Genomic DNA, 13,521 nt, shown 5'->3' on the forward strand with positions numbered 1-13,521 from the left:
GACTACCTCTTGTCTCCTATGGGGAGGGCCTTTCCAGGCAAGGTCAGCCCTGTTCCAGAGGGTCCCAGGTGTTCTTACTGAGTATGTGCAGCCTTGGCACAATGGTGGGTTGCCTCATCTTTTGTTTCTTGAATGCTGAGGGTGGTTCCAAGGACTGGGTCGTTGGTCCAGGTATTGGTGTTGATGGTTTGGTCATTCAGAGGGAACTATTTTTAGACCTGCTGCCACTGTCTCTCAAGCACCCTCATTCATCCCCATTCATTCAGGAACCAAGTTACATAGGAGAGGTAGGTGCGAGTCATGGGTTACACAACCAGGCCTGGGGACAGGATGGAGACTTGACAAACAAAATGGAAACTTTACATGACTTATGCTAACTTACATATGTAGGCCTAAATCATATAGTACTAGTAAAACAATAATATAGAACAGTAAAAATCAATATAAATGTAATAATTATACAATATAAAGAAGGAGAAAAAACAAAACAAATACAACTTGCTACCAAAATAAAATGATGAAGCTTATCCGATGTCTTAGCTCACTTATACTTATCTATAGGGAATAGAGAGGGAAAGAAAAAGTCAGAAATGGTTGGGGAAGGGAAGGGAATGCATTTTAAAAGAAAAAAGAAAAACGGGGGGGTTTGCTACACCACTACTAACAAAAAGGGTACCCCTTTCCCAGGCTCCCAGCTTTAGATAGTCTTGTATAATATAACATTAAATAAGTCAGGTTTCCTCAGTTGCTTTCAAAACACAATATCATGGCAATGGCAAAATGTAAGCAAAACTTCAGTCCCATCAACAAAATCCTAGACCAGACAACTCTTTCACTCTCCTTAAAAACAAGGGAGAATAAATGAACTATCATAGCATAATCTAAAAATGATTTACCAGATTAATTGTGTGTCTCTTGAGTGTATAAGCAACCCTTGCCATTCACCATTGAGTGTATAGGCAACCCTCACCTTGATCCCTGTGAATGGCAAAATCCGCAAATAGGGCACTGCATTCATGAACACGATACCCTTGGTGGCTGGAGGGGTGGGTGGGGGACAGCTCCAGAGGCGATAATAGGAGCCCAGTGGCAGCAAGCGCAGAGCTCCCGTGGAGCTCTGGTAAGTGTTTAAAGTGTATTTAAAATGCAGGTTGAAACCACAAATGCTGAACCCACGAATACCAAGGGTTTCTTGTATTATTCTATATGTTCATGCTACTGCCACCTTCCCTTCTGCCTCCAAATTCAGTTCTTTTATGCCTGGGATTTATGGGGAAAATACGACCTGGTTAGGATTGCACAGCTCCTATAGATCCTGACTTCTTCAGTGCTATGGGAAGGTGCTCATTGAGAACCAGTTTCCAGGAAGTCTCCACATTTCGTGTATGCCAGTGTGCATACCACTAATGTGAATATGAGTAACAGCATTCATTTACACTTTTAGGTAATGTATTTTATGTACCTAAGAGAGTATGTCTGATGATCAGTATTTATAAAGTATTTATGTACATGTATAGTATTTTAATGTAGTGCTACCATATACTGTCCCCCCAGGACAAGACTCAGATGATATATTTTGTTGTGACTAAGTGGAGGATGTTTTTAAAGACCTGCAAGCAAAAGATAGATTATTCTACTACACTTAGCATGCTTCAGCAACTAGCCTTTAGTAAACATATTGCAGAGAATAATTCTGCACTGTTAGGTGAATGGCTTAGATAATCTCATGGGTCTTTTTCATCTTTAACTTCTATGAGTCGGAAGCAATTTTTAAAACAAAATTATGCTTCTTTTCAGTGGAGAAAAAAATAATGTAACTATCAATGATCTCAGGCCAGCAACTGATTATCATGCAAGGTAGGAATTTTTCTTTCACCTTTTATATGCCACGGAAATATTTTAGATTACATTTGAAAATATTTAATTGCATCTGTATGTATAACAGCATGCCCATGTTGACTGACATTTTCAGTCTGCCATCGGCCATCCTCTTCTTCTCTTGAGATCATGAAATAGCATGGTTGAACTGTTGATGCTGATAATCTGTGATGCCTTAATGCTTGTTGTCAGATCTGTACTTAAACAGATTGACAACCTTGTTATCCATAAAAAACAGTGGTTTTTGGAGATAGTATGAGAAGAAAACCACATGTAGAATAGTTTTATCTGACTATGGTCAAGGATAAAGTCCATGCCCAGTAAGCAAGAAAAACAGGCCTGTTTTCCATTTTTTACTGGGCATGGAAATTACAGTGTACTCTGACAACAGTACCATGCATGTGGCTCTATATAAAGCCCAACCTGCTGTAGCTGTGAACTGTCTCTGCATATGCATTCACAATTTGTTAACAACTTGAAAAGCAAAATGTAGTTGCAGATGCTTTTAGCTGGTTGAGGGCAATGAGGATAGAATCAAACTAGTCTTTTGGCAACATCAGTCAAGAACAATCTTAGAACCTGAGTTCTTGCTGGTGTGCCAATAAATCATTTTAGGAGTCCCAGCTGAAGCTATTTAGTGCAGTTCAGAAGCCAAATGCATTGATACAGCTACCAAAAGGTGGGTGTATGAAGGTAACAAAACTGTATTGTCAGCCGGCTTACAAAGAACATTACCAGTGTGTGTTGGTGATTAATAAAGCACATAGGCACCCAGAATATGAAAAGACTGACTTGAAAAGGCTGCTCTCAGGAAGACCAGGTAAAAACAGGTATTTTCTGAGAGTGTATGACACTTTGTCAAAGTATATGGTGGCTCAGGGAGTATAGAATCAAAGAATATGAGACAATTACAGATGCATTGAAGAAAATGTTTAGTTATTGCTTTTACCATGATCTGGAGTAAAAACTTGAATCACAACTATTTACACCAGGTTTGCAAACAGTTCCAAATAACCATGGTCAAAAGCAGACTTGCCCACCCTGCAAATAGTGAGGAGTGAGGGGAGTGGAGAGTATGTTACCCGTGGTTTTATCCTGGGAGATTTAATGAAGACCAGCAAGACAGGCATACAAAGACACCTTTTGTCTTTGTATGTAACTCCATCAGCATTCAGTAGTCTGTTACCCTGCCAGTGAGATTATTCTTGGATACTACAACCCCATGCTTCCTTGTCATTCCATGTTCCAATGAATCCCTGAGCAAATACCAATGAAGTACCAATCCAGCAAGTACCAATGAATCCCTGAGAATCAATGCAGGTAGGTGAGGCATCAGAGCCCTGTACTAGCAACCTGAGGATAGAATTCCTGAAGGTGAGAAATAGATGAGTCAGAAGTGAGCATGCCTGATACAAGTTGCCAGGAAAAAGAGAACTATAGGTCCATTCAGGAAGGATAGAAAATGTGACTATGCAACTGAAAAGCCAACCAGTAAAATTTAACACCAAATTTACTCCTTTTTGGAGAGAACCTTACTATGCAGCTAGGAAACCAAACAACTTAGGACACTGACAGACGTGGAACTCCTCGCTTTAACTCATGGTGCTTCACAGGAAGTGCCATGAGTTACAGTGATCCCGCCGACCCAACAGATGTTTGCTTTTGGGTCCAGGGGATTGGGAGATTGAGCTCCAGTTTGGAGCAGCTGCACTTCTGTAGCCTCTCTTCCCTAGTCCCAACCTGCCCCCCCTCCCAGCTTCCGTGTTGCCTTCAGGATGGGAGGGGAAGAAGGGAGGGGAGGGTGCTCGGGCTGGAGCTTGCGTAGCCTGTGCTGGAGGGTGAGGCAGGTGGATTGGACTCCAGTCCACTCCAGTCTACTTGCCTCACCTTCCAGCACAAACTGGGCAAACCCCAGCCCTAGCTCCCTCCCCTTCCTTCTCTCCCTCCCATCCTGAAGGTAGCACCAGAACTGGGAGGGGGACAGGGGCAGCACTAGGGAAGAGAGGCTGCAGACACACAGCCACTCCAAAATGGAGCTCAATCCCCCAACCCCCTGGATCCAAAAGCAAACATCTGTTGGATCGGCGGGATAACTGTCCCGCAGGGGTGGGACTAGGGAACGCACTGATACAAGTTAATGAAGGTGTTCCATTTTGGAGCACCTTCATCTGAACCCTCAGGTAATGAGCATTCCAATTGTTGCACAATTGGGCACTTTTAAAATGCTCTGCACTTCTGTCAGGGCATGGCTATAGACAGCTTCAGGGGGCCAGTCACACAACAGAATATCACTTCTGTTAGCACCCTTAGTCTTGTCAATAAAAAAGCAAGAGCTCATTCCCTCATAGTGTTTTAAGAATTGATGCACCGTTTCATCTGCAGAAGTAGGAGGATAAACAGCAAGGAGATTCCACAGCCATCCTGGGTTCCATTGTTTGCAATGAAAAACTGGTTAAGAAGAAAAAATTTCTCCAGACCCCACTGTATGGTACTCTTCAACAACTAATTAGTTCACAGGGGGTGAGCTTGAAAGACATGCGTTCTGTTCTTGTTGATGACCCTAGATTGGGGTTCCCAACTTGGGGTTCACAACAGGGGGGCAAAGGGTTTTTTTTCAGTATCAAAAAGGGTTGGCTGCCTGCCCACATATGCTGGTCACTGCTAGTCTGCAATTTGCCAGTCCACAGCATAAAAAGGTTGGGAACCTCTGCCCTAGATCCAATCACAAGTAGTGTCCCTGTAGATGAAAACAAAAGCTGAACAGGCAGCCAGTACAAAAACCTGCATGGGTGGCAAATTAATGGGATTTTTAGGAGTTACAGGAATAATACAACTTTGGCTACAGTTTTAAATTGGAATTAAACTGAAAGGGAGGCAGTTGTCAAGTTCAGTGCAGATAGCCCCTCTGCCAGCAGGTAGTCCTGTATCTTTCATCTTAATGTTACGTTATCTTGTTTTATATTATTTATCTCTAGGAGTCAATTCATTCCTACCTCTGTGTGCTAAAGTTGTAGTGTTATGTTCTACCATTTGTTTTCTCTAAGAAACTTTTGAAATACTATACCTGATATTTTTTGTTTTGAAGAAATTGTAACAATTGATGGTATCTTAAAATATTTCATATATCTGATATTTTAGATGTTGTATAAGCCTCAATATAATTCTTCATATCTTTGAAAAATTGTTTTTACTTTCTTTACAGTTAAAGCATATATATAGACTCTGTACAATATTAATTTACTTATAACCAAAATATGGAAGTTAACTGATAAATGTTGGTGTAGGTTTGAGGAGGAAGGTTATCATCATTTTATTTGGTGTATGTACATTAGAGAATTTTGGGTTTTGGCTGTTGTTTGTTTTTAATGCAATAGTCACCATCAGTCATCATTTAAAAGTGCTTATGAAATGTTGTTATCCAAGATACTGCATTTGTTACTCTATCTAGATACAGGGACTAATGCATAATGTATAATTATGTAGACAATAAATGGTGACTGACAGGAACTAGTGCATATCCAAAACAATGTACTATGTTTGCCCCTTGCATGACCAGAGGCGGATCCAGAGTGAGTACAGTGGTGTGATCACACCCCCCTTTCAGATCATGCTACAGGAGTGCAGCCAGGGACTTTCTAAGTCCCCAAAGCAGGTAAGAACCCACCTTTCTCGACACCCTCTCCCTTCCCCTCTGTGTTCAGGGGCATCTCCCCTCTCTGCCCATTCCACCCCTTGCCCTCTCTACTGATGCCTTTGGGTATAGGAAGAGGAGACCTGCCTACTGCTGCTGTCCCCAGCTGAGCCTGGCTCTCCACTCAGCCTTTCCTCACACAGAGAGGGTAAGGGGGGGAATGGGCAAAGCAGGGAGATGCCGCTGAGCACACAGGGAAAAGGAGAGGGTGCCAAGAGCTGTGGGGTGGGAGAGATTCTTACCTGATTCCTAGACCTAAAAAGTCTCCAGCTGCTTCCATGGTGTTGTCTACCTAGTAACAAGTGAGGCTGGGCACGGAGGGGGTGCATCCATTCCCGCAACACCAGTCACTGCTCATACACCCCCTTTTTCAGAATCCTGGATCCACCTATGAGCATTACTTTTATTAGAGTATTTTTAGATGTTACTTTTAACAGTAATACTTTAGAGAAGGGGAGAATTGGGTTTTTTGCTTTTATTTGTATCTTTAAATAATTTTGCAGTTCTACAGCAAGTATTATTCAGATTCTGAAGCAAAACATCAAACTGTTTTACTACTCTAGGGTTCAAGCAGAAAGCAACTGCATAAAGGGAAATCCTTCTGAAGCAGAGAGTTTTACCACAATGAGCTGTGAACCTGATATTCCAAATCCTCCAAGGATAACTAATCGGACCAAAAATTCTCTTACTCTTCAGTGGAAGGTAAGGTTTGTTTTATATGTACTTTCAAAGAGATTTACAGAGCCACTCAATAATTTTGCAGTTAAATGTTTTTTGTTGGAAAAAGCCAATTCATTGAAACCAAAACATTTTGTAGAAATATATATGTCAACAAAACTTTCATGGGAAAGGTTTCTGAGATCCAGGATAGAATTTCTTTTCAAAAAGAGAAATAGCCTTACCACAGTATAGCAAAGAGCCTGTTGATATAAGATATTTGACTGAAAACTGAGACAGAGGTTCAAGTCCCTGCTCCCTGGGCCCCAGGTAAATGTCCAAATCCAATGGTACCTAAATCAGGGTTTGTGGACATCATGTTGCCTGTGAGTTTCCAACAGTGCATGTAGCAAGAAATAAAAAAATGTAACTGAGTCCTTTACTACTATCATCTAGGTTGAGAGAAAGAGCAAAGCATGATGTTGCCTGTGGCATGTTACTTGCTTAACATCATTACCAGTGATCCTGGTTTTCTCTGATAAAAAATTGCAAATTCTCTGATAAAATCCCAAAATCTGTGACTAAAATGAAAGGCCCCTCACTCAACCCCCCACAGCCCCATGGCCCTGCTCGTGCCCCTCAACCCTACCCACAGACCCCTGCCACTCCCAGCCCTGCCAGAGGGGACCTTGGCTGCCAGGGCTACAGGGCCAGGGACCCAGATCCACAGCCCCCTGACCCTGGTAGGAGGCAGCAGCTGCTGCAGTGAAACTGAGCCCAGTTTCCCCTCCCACTGCTGCCTGCCTGCTGCAGGCTTGGACAGGTGAGGCTAGCTCCCTGCCACTCCGTACACTTCCAGAGGGGCAAGGGGGACATGTGTCCCCCAGATCTGTACAAGGGGAGGGGGATGCAGGCTGTCCACTGCAGGCTTGGGCTCCTCGCCCTGCTGCCTTTCCCCAGGGCCTCCGCAGCCCAGCAGGTGGAACCTGGTGCTTCAGGGCAAAGCAGGGCCATGCAGGAAAGCTGCTTGCTGCTACAAGTCCCACACTGCCTTGGCAATGCATCCCCTGCGCGCATGGCAGCAGTGAGGGAACAACCCCACACTGCTGCCCCCACTGCAGCCCACACCCACCCCTGCCCCCATCCTGCACACAGATCTGGGGGCATGGGTCCTCCCCTAGCTCCCCTGGGAGTGCATGCAGTGGTAGGGAGCTGTCCCCCCACCCCCTGAATGAGCTGCCCATGGCCCCATCCCACTCCCTACTGAGGCCCTGCAGGTACACATTGTGGTCCCAGACCCCATCCCCCACATACTGCCCAGCTGGGCAGCAACCCCAACCCTGCCCTGCCCAATTCCCTCCATATGGGACCCTCAATCGTCCTTCCCCCCCCCCCCTTACCTGCCAGAGCTGCCTGACAGCCATGTGCATATACATGTACATCACGCACCCTGCCTGCCCACCCTCCTCCGGTTCTCTCCAGCCCCTTGCATGCTGGAACTCTGCCAACCTGCAGAGAGCTGTTTGCAAAACTACAAAGTCCACAGGTTTCTCCAGTAAAATGAGAAATCCATATATGCCTCCAGCAAAGGGTAAAATCCATGATTTTCTCCATTTTTCTGTGGGAAACAGAAAACCTGGATCCGTGATCATTACTCATGGGACAGAGGGGGTTGGGACCCATTGCCTTAATCGCTGGACTACAGTTAGTACTCCTCTATCACCCACCCCACATTTGATGTATGTTTACCATATTTACTCGAATTCAAGGTGAGGTTTCCGCCCCCCCATTCAACATGGGGGGAAGCCCCTTATCTTGGATTCAAGTACAAATGGAAGGCAGGTAGCTGCTCTTGCTCTGGCTCTGGCCTGGGGTCAGAGCTGCAGCTGCTGCCCCACACAGCCTCTGCTTCCCCCAGCACCTCTTCCCCCAGTTTCTTCTTCCCACTCCCTCCCCTGCCACTCCATCATGTTTCTGGTTTCAACATAGGTACAAAGGGCATGTTTGCCCCACCCCCCACTGGGCCATACATTAGTGGTAGCAGCAGTTTTGGCTCCACCTTCAGCTCCAGCTCTGACCCAGGGCTGGAGCTGCTGCCACTGAAGCCATTGCTGTGTGGCCAGAGCAACCACATGGTCCATGCCCAGGGCTGGAGCTGTGATGGAAAGTAAGTGGTGTGGAGGTAAGCAGGAGGGTGTGGGAGCGAAGGGCAAGTAGAAGGAGGCAGGCATCAAGGGATGTAGCACCTTGAGAGGAGGGGGCAAGTGCCAGGGGCAAAGTGCAGGGGAAGGCACAGTCACTGTGGGTAGGGGGTAGGCGCCAAGGTGTGCATGCCCCAAGGGAGAGCAGGCAGTGGGGGAGCCAAGCAGTAAGGGAGACAGGTGGCAAGGGGTGGGGGGGGTTAAGCCACTTGACTCCCTCCACTGCCTGCCCCCCTGCCATTGCTTGTCCCACTGCAGCAGTGGGAGGGACAAATTAAAATAACTCTCCAATAATTTGATTCTAGACATGGAAAATTATAACAAATTTATAAATGTTCCATGTTTACAATCTAATTATTGAGGATAATTTTAAATTTGAAGTTGTCTTGTATTTGGGTAATCATTTAAACAAAGTAGAATAGGTCCATGTGGAGAGTATGTGAATAGGACAGAACCCTAGTCTAGTTCATTGAGAAGCCAACGTTTTTGGCAGGTTTACCACAAATTAGTCCTGCACTTTCCTGAGTGCCACTGCAATCCCTTTCCCCTGGCCAATTTGCTCTGCTTTCTGCTCTATGGTCCCTACCCAATCTGCTGCTCTCCTTTCTTCTTCCTGCCCTATCTGCCACTGTGCTGATTGTCCCCTCCTTGATCTGCCACATGCCCCACACACTGTCTGCCCATATCATGTGTAGCACTTGGCTGCAAATTGGCCAACCCTGTTATATTTCCTCAGAAAATTTCACTGAATGTCCACTAGATGGAAACAGCTGAGATGAACATATTAATGTTGCACAGAACACCAAACAGTCACATGAGAGAACATCTCTGACTTTAGTTTAATAGGAGCAAGAGACCTGTGAAGGAAGGGCTCAAGCCAGTTGCCAGTGTCCTCTGGTGATCCTGTCTCCCTGTTTATGGCATTCTAATTTTCTTGTTTTCCTGTTCCAGGCATCTTGTGACAATGGTTCTAAAATCCACAGTTACCTTCTGGAATGGGATGAGGTAATCAGCAAATTTACTCTACTAATTATATTTTTTAACTTCAGTTTTCAAAAACTCAACATGTAATTTTACACGTAGGCAAATACAGGTTTTTGAAAAGGGGGGTGCAGCAGATGTGACTGATGCTGAACCCCCTTGGTTCTCAGGATCTCACAGCAGTCTGGGAGGCCACCAGCTTGAGCGGCTGTATCAGGCATTGCATGATATTCAGGTTGGAAGACATGCTGACAGCTCCACTTCCCCATGGCCCCAGATACTTAGATTACCTGCAAAGTCCAAGGGTGAGGTGCAGTTGGAGCCCCCCAGCCAGTGGAGGACAAAGCATGGAGCAGGCACAGGAAGGGGGGACCCACCTGCCCCTGCTGCTGTCCATGGCTGACCTGGGACAGGGATAGTCCCAGAGCAGCTCCTGGCACACTAGAGCTGGAGGGTACAGAGCGTGGCAACTTAGAGTACAGTGTTTGGGCAGAGATGGCAGTGGCAGCGTGGGTTCCCCCTTCCTGTGCCTGCTCCTGGGTCAAGAGAGGAGCCATCTGCTACTGCTGCTGTCCCTGCAGCCACTCCCCACAGCACTTGGCTGACATGGGGTAGGAGCACTGGCGACACACAACGAGTACACACAGATGCACCTGCACCCCCTGAGATTTCCTGGGGGCCGGGCCATGGGGCAATTGGAGCCCAGCAGCTCCTGCTGCTGCACGCACTGCAGGAGAGCCAGTTCCCCCAACCCCTTGGCTCCAGTGCGCCATGGCTCTAGACAAGCTGCTGGGCTCTGATTGCCCCACGACCCGGCCCGGTCAGGGCCCTATTCACAGTGAATGGAGCCCCAGCCAGGCTGTGTCGTGGGACAAGTGGAATCCGATAGCTCCTGCAGAGTCACAGCGCTGGGGAGTCAAGGGGGGCACATCCCCCCCCCCGGTCCCCCAATCTTTGCACAGGGCAAGGGTGGGCTGCAGCTGTGAGGCGAGGTGGGCTCTGCCTGCTCTGTGCCTCGCTGCAGCCTTTGAAAGCGGCATGGCACAGCACCATGTACCTCGCTGCCAGGCCCACCCAGCAGTGGGACACACATGGCAATGCAGTGTGGGGAGGCAGCCAGGGCTAGTGCAGGGCTGGGGAGCGGTGGACACCAGAGCTGGGCAATGACCCCTGGCATGAGGGAAGGGGCAGCTGCATGGGTACAGTGGACCCTGGCCCTAAGCCCGATCCTTGCCTGGTGCTAGCCCCAGCCTCGCTCCCTCCCTTCCTCATGGCCCTTTCCTCTCCCCCCCCCTCCCCTCCCCCTGCAGACTTTTGCGTAGGGGGGGATGCGTACACGCTTATCTGCCCACCAGTTTTTTTTCTCCCTCTACCCCCAGCCCCCCAGTCCCTGATCAGTGATTGGCTGCTGAGGTCCCCCCCCCCCCCAATTGACTGATCGGCTATTGGTACCAACCCCCAATATTAGGAGGCACCAGTCGTCCATGGATAGGAGTAGCTCTAAGGTTAATCCTATCCCCAAGTTGGCTGAAGACAGTGATGGGCGGCTCCCCCCTTCATACATCTGCTTACCTGTCCTTATCCCCTCCCTCCTACCTCCACCTCCCATGATCTGAGCTCAGTACCTGCTGCCTAGATTCTGGAGGTGACCCAAGTATCTGGGGTCACAGGGAAGTGGAACTGCTAGTGTGTCTTTAAAAAAGTTCACCATGTTATCTAGTAGAAGCAGGGAGGATGATGACCACACCACCATGCCCCCCCCTGGATCCACCCCTGGTTGTGCACACACATTCAGATGAAAATTATGATTTATCTTTGAGGATGGTGTTGGTAATAAACACTTTTCAGAAGATGTGTAAAACCAGACATATATTTCCCAAAATTTGTTTGCTGTATCTAAAATGGCCATATCATCAGATGGCTCTTAAAATTACATTGAGTCATTACTATGAGATTTTTTTCTTTCTTGTGATTAGATACTTCCCCTGAGAGATTTGTGAATGAAGCCTTATCCCAAGTCTCTTCCTTTTTTGTGCAAGGCTGGCTCAGCTGCCCCCATGGAAACATCTTCCAAATCACCTATGTGCAGCTTAGCCAGGAAAGAGACGGGTGTGCTGCAGTGGTTGCATGCACAGTCTCCCCCTCCAGCCTTGTGGAGCTGAGGGTTGAAAGATGATAGCATTTTCAGTTCAGCATTCATAACAATTTCAGTATAACATCTACCTCTTTGCAGCATATTTGGCTTTTTAAGTATAGTTGAATGAACATTCTTCAAGATCGTACATGTTTTAATTGATATACATTCTTGATTAACAGGCTAAACAGTGCAATTAATATCATTATTTCTTTTAGGGAAAAGGAAATGGAGAGTTTTGTCAGTGTTACTATGGCCAGCAGAAGCAGTATAGGATTACAAAATTATCACCTGCAATGGGGTACACCTTTAGACTAGCAGCCAAAAATGACATGGGCATGAGGTGAGTTGTATACATAAGCATGTATATGCAGCACACATTTATTTTGCAACAACATAGAATAGCATGTTCTCATTATGGAATAGCAGCCATATGCCCAAATGGAATTGCAAGGTGGTAGATATACCACTGAATGCTCTTAAACTGTTTGGCATTCATTACAGATACGTAATTTATACTGCTATTTTAAGCAGTATAAATGGGAAGTATGTGCTATGATATTTATTGGGTAAAGCAGTGGTTCTCAAACATTTTTGTACCATGACCCATTTGTAAACATCAAAGGTCAGTGCCCCCCATACCCGATCGCTGTCCCCCACCCCCAGGTCCCAGCCCCCTAGTGTGTGAGGAATGGGTGGCGGGGGGAGCAAGTGGCCCCTTGCAGGCTAGAACTCTGCTGGTGTTTACAAGGGAAAAGCCACGGTTTCCCATGTTTTTCTCCTTTAAAGGAGAATCCATTTTAAAAGTTTGTACGGGACCCTCATATATTCTCATATATTCTTGCGACCCACTTTTGGGTCAAGAGCCACGGGTTGAGAAATGCTGGTATAGCATGCACCCCTCACAAAATCCCACTTGTTTTTCCCCCCTCTGACTGCACAGACTTTCAAAGAATTGATGTGATTTTTTTGCAGCTTAAAGGAAGCCACTGGTAGTGTTTGAGTGTCAAGCGAACGTGAAAACCGCTAGTAGTTCTCAACCTTTTCTGTACCAGGACCCATTTGTAAACACCAATGGCCAGTCCCAACCCAGTGCCCCACACTCCCAACCCACTACCCCCAGGCCCCAGCCCCACAGTGTGTAGTGGGGGAGGGGAACCAAGCACCCCCTTGCAGGCTTGAACTCTGCCAGCCTACAAGGGAAAAGCCACGGCTTCCCACTTTTTTCCCCTTTAAAGAAGAGTCCATTTTTAAAGTTTGTTGATCCATTTTTAAAGTTTGTTTGGGACTCTTTCATATATTCTTCTGATCTACTTTTGGGTCGCGACACATTGGTTGAGAAATGCTGGGGTAAAGTACATAAATGTGCAAGTGTTCTAGACACTTACTCTTGTGCAGCAGTTGCTGAAGACCAGCAAAACATTTCCATGGCCTGTTTTGGTAAAAAACATGTACTTTTATTAGACACCAAACTTTCCTAGGACATGAAAGCTGTATTCAGAATTTGTATTGGTGTAAGTTACACACACACTGAGATACTGTTTATACATATAGATCAATCAGCTTGGTGCCAGCACATAATTTCCAGTTGAGAACCTGTTTGACAAATTGAAATAACAGGGTTTGAAAGGAATTCTCTTCTGCTCTTATTACTACTCTAGGATAGTGGTTTATATATTTTTTTGTTTTAAAACAGTGGTTTTAGTGAAGAAGTCCTGTATCATACCTCGGGCACTGCCCCATCCATGCCAGCAAGTCCTATGCTCATTAAAGCTGGAGTTACTTGGTTGTGCTTACAGTGGACTAAACCCTCAGGAACACCATCAGATGAAGGAATATCATATATTTTGGAGATGGAGGATGAGACCTCAGTAAGTATGTAATTAATATTCTCATTAAGAGAAGAGAACATAAAAGGATGTTTGAATGAATTAATAGTATTTCACTATCATAATGATAGCCCTTACAAGGTTGTTCTG

The 13,521-nt window shown here is 46.0% G+C and overlaps 1 protein-coding gene across 7 annotated transcripts in view; it reads left to right on the top strand.

Moving 5' to 3' along the window:
• Positions 1-13,521, top strand: part of FNDC3A (fibronectin type III domain containing 3A) — a 230,249-nt gene that overhangs the window by 180,172 nt on the left and 36,556 nt on the right. For all 7 annotated transcript variants that reach the window (XM_059729433.1, XM_014608361.3, XM_059729476.1 and 4 more), the window contains 5 exons: positions 1,798-1,857; positions 6,133-6,271; positions 9,379-9,432; positions 11,761-11,885; positions 13,239-13,413. In XM_059729433.1, the coding sequence (XP_059585416.1) occupies positions 1,798-1,857; positions 6,133-6,271; positions 9,379-9,432; positions 11,761-11,885; positions 13,239-13,413 (553 nt within the window). The remainder of the gene's footprint in view (positions 1-1,797; positions 1,858-6,132; positions 6,272-9,378; positions 9,433-11,760; positions 11,886-13,238; positions 13,414-13,521) is intronic.

This window comes from Alligator mississippiensis, chromosome 1 (assembly GCF_030867095.1).
Source record: "Alligator mississippiensis isolate rAllMis1 chromosome 1, rAllMis1, whole genome shotgun sequence".
NCBI classification, from domain to species: Eukaryota; Metazoa; Chordata; order Crocodylia; family Alligatoridae; genus Alligator; species Alligator mississippiensis.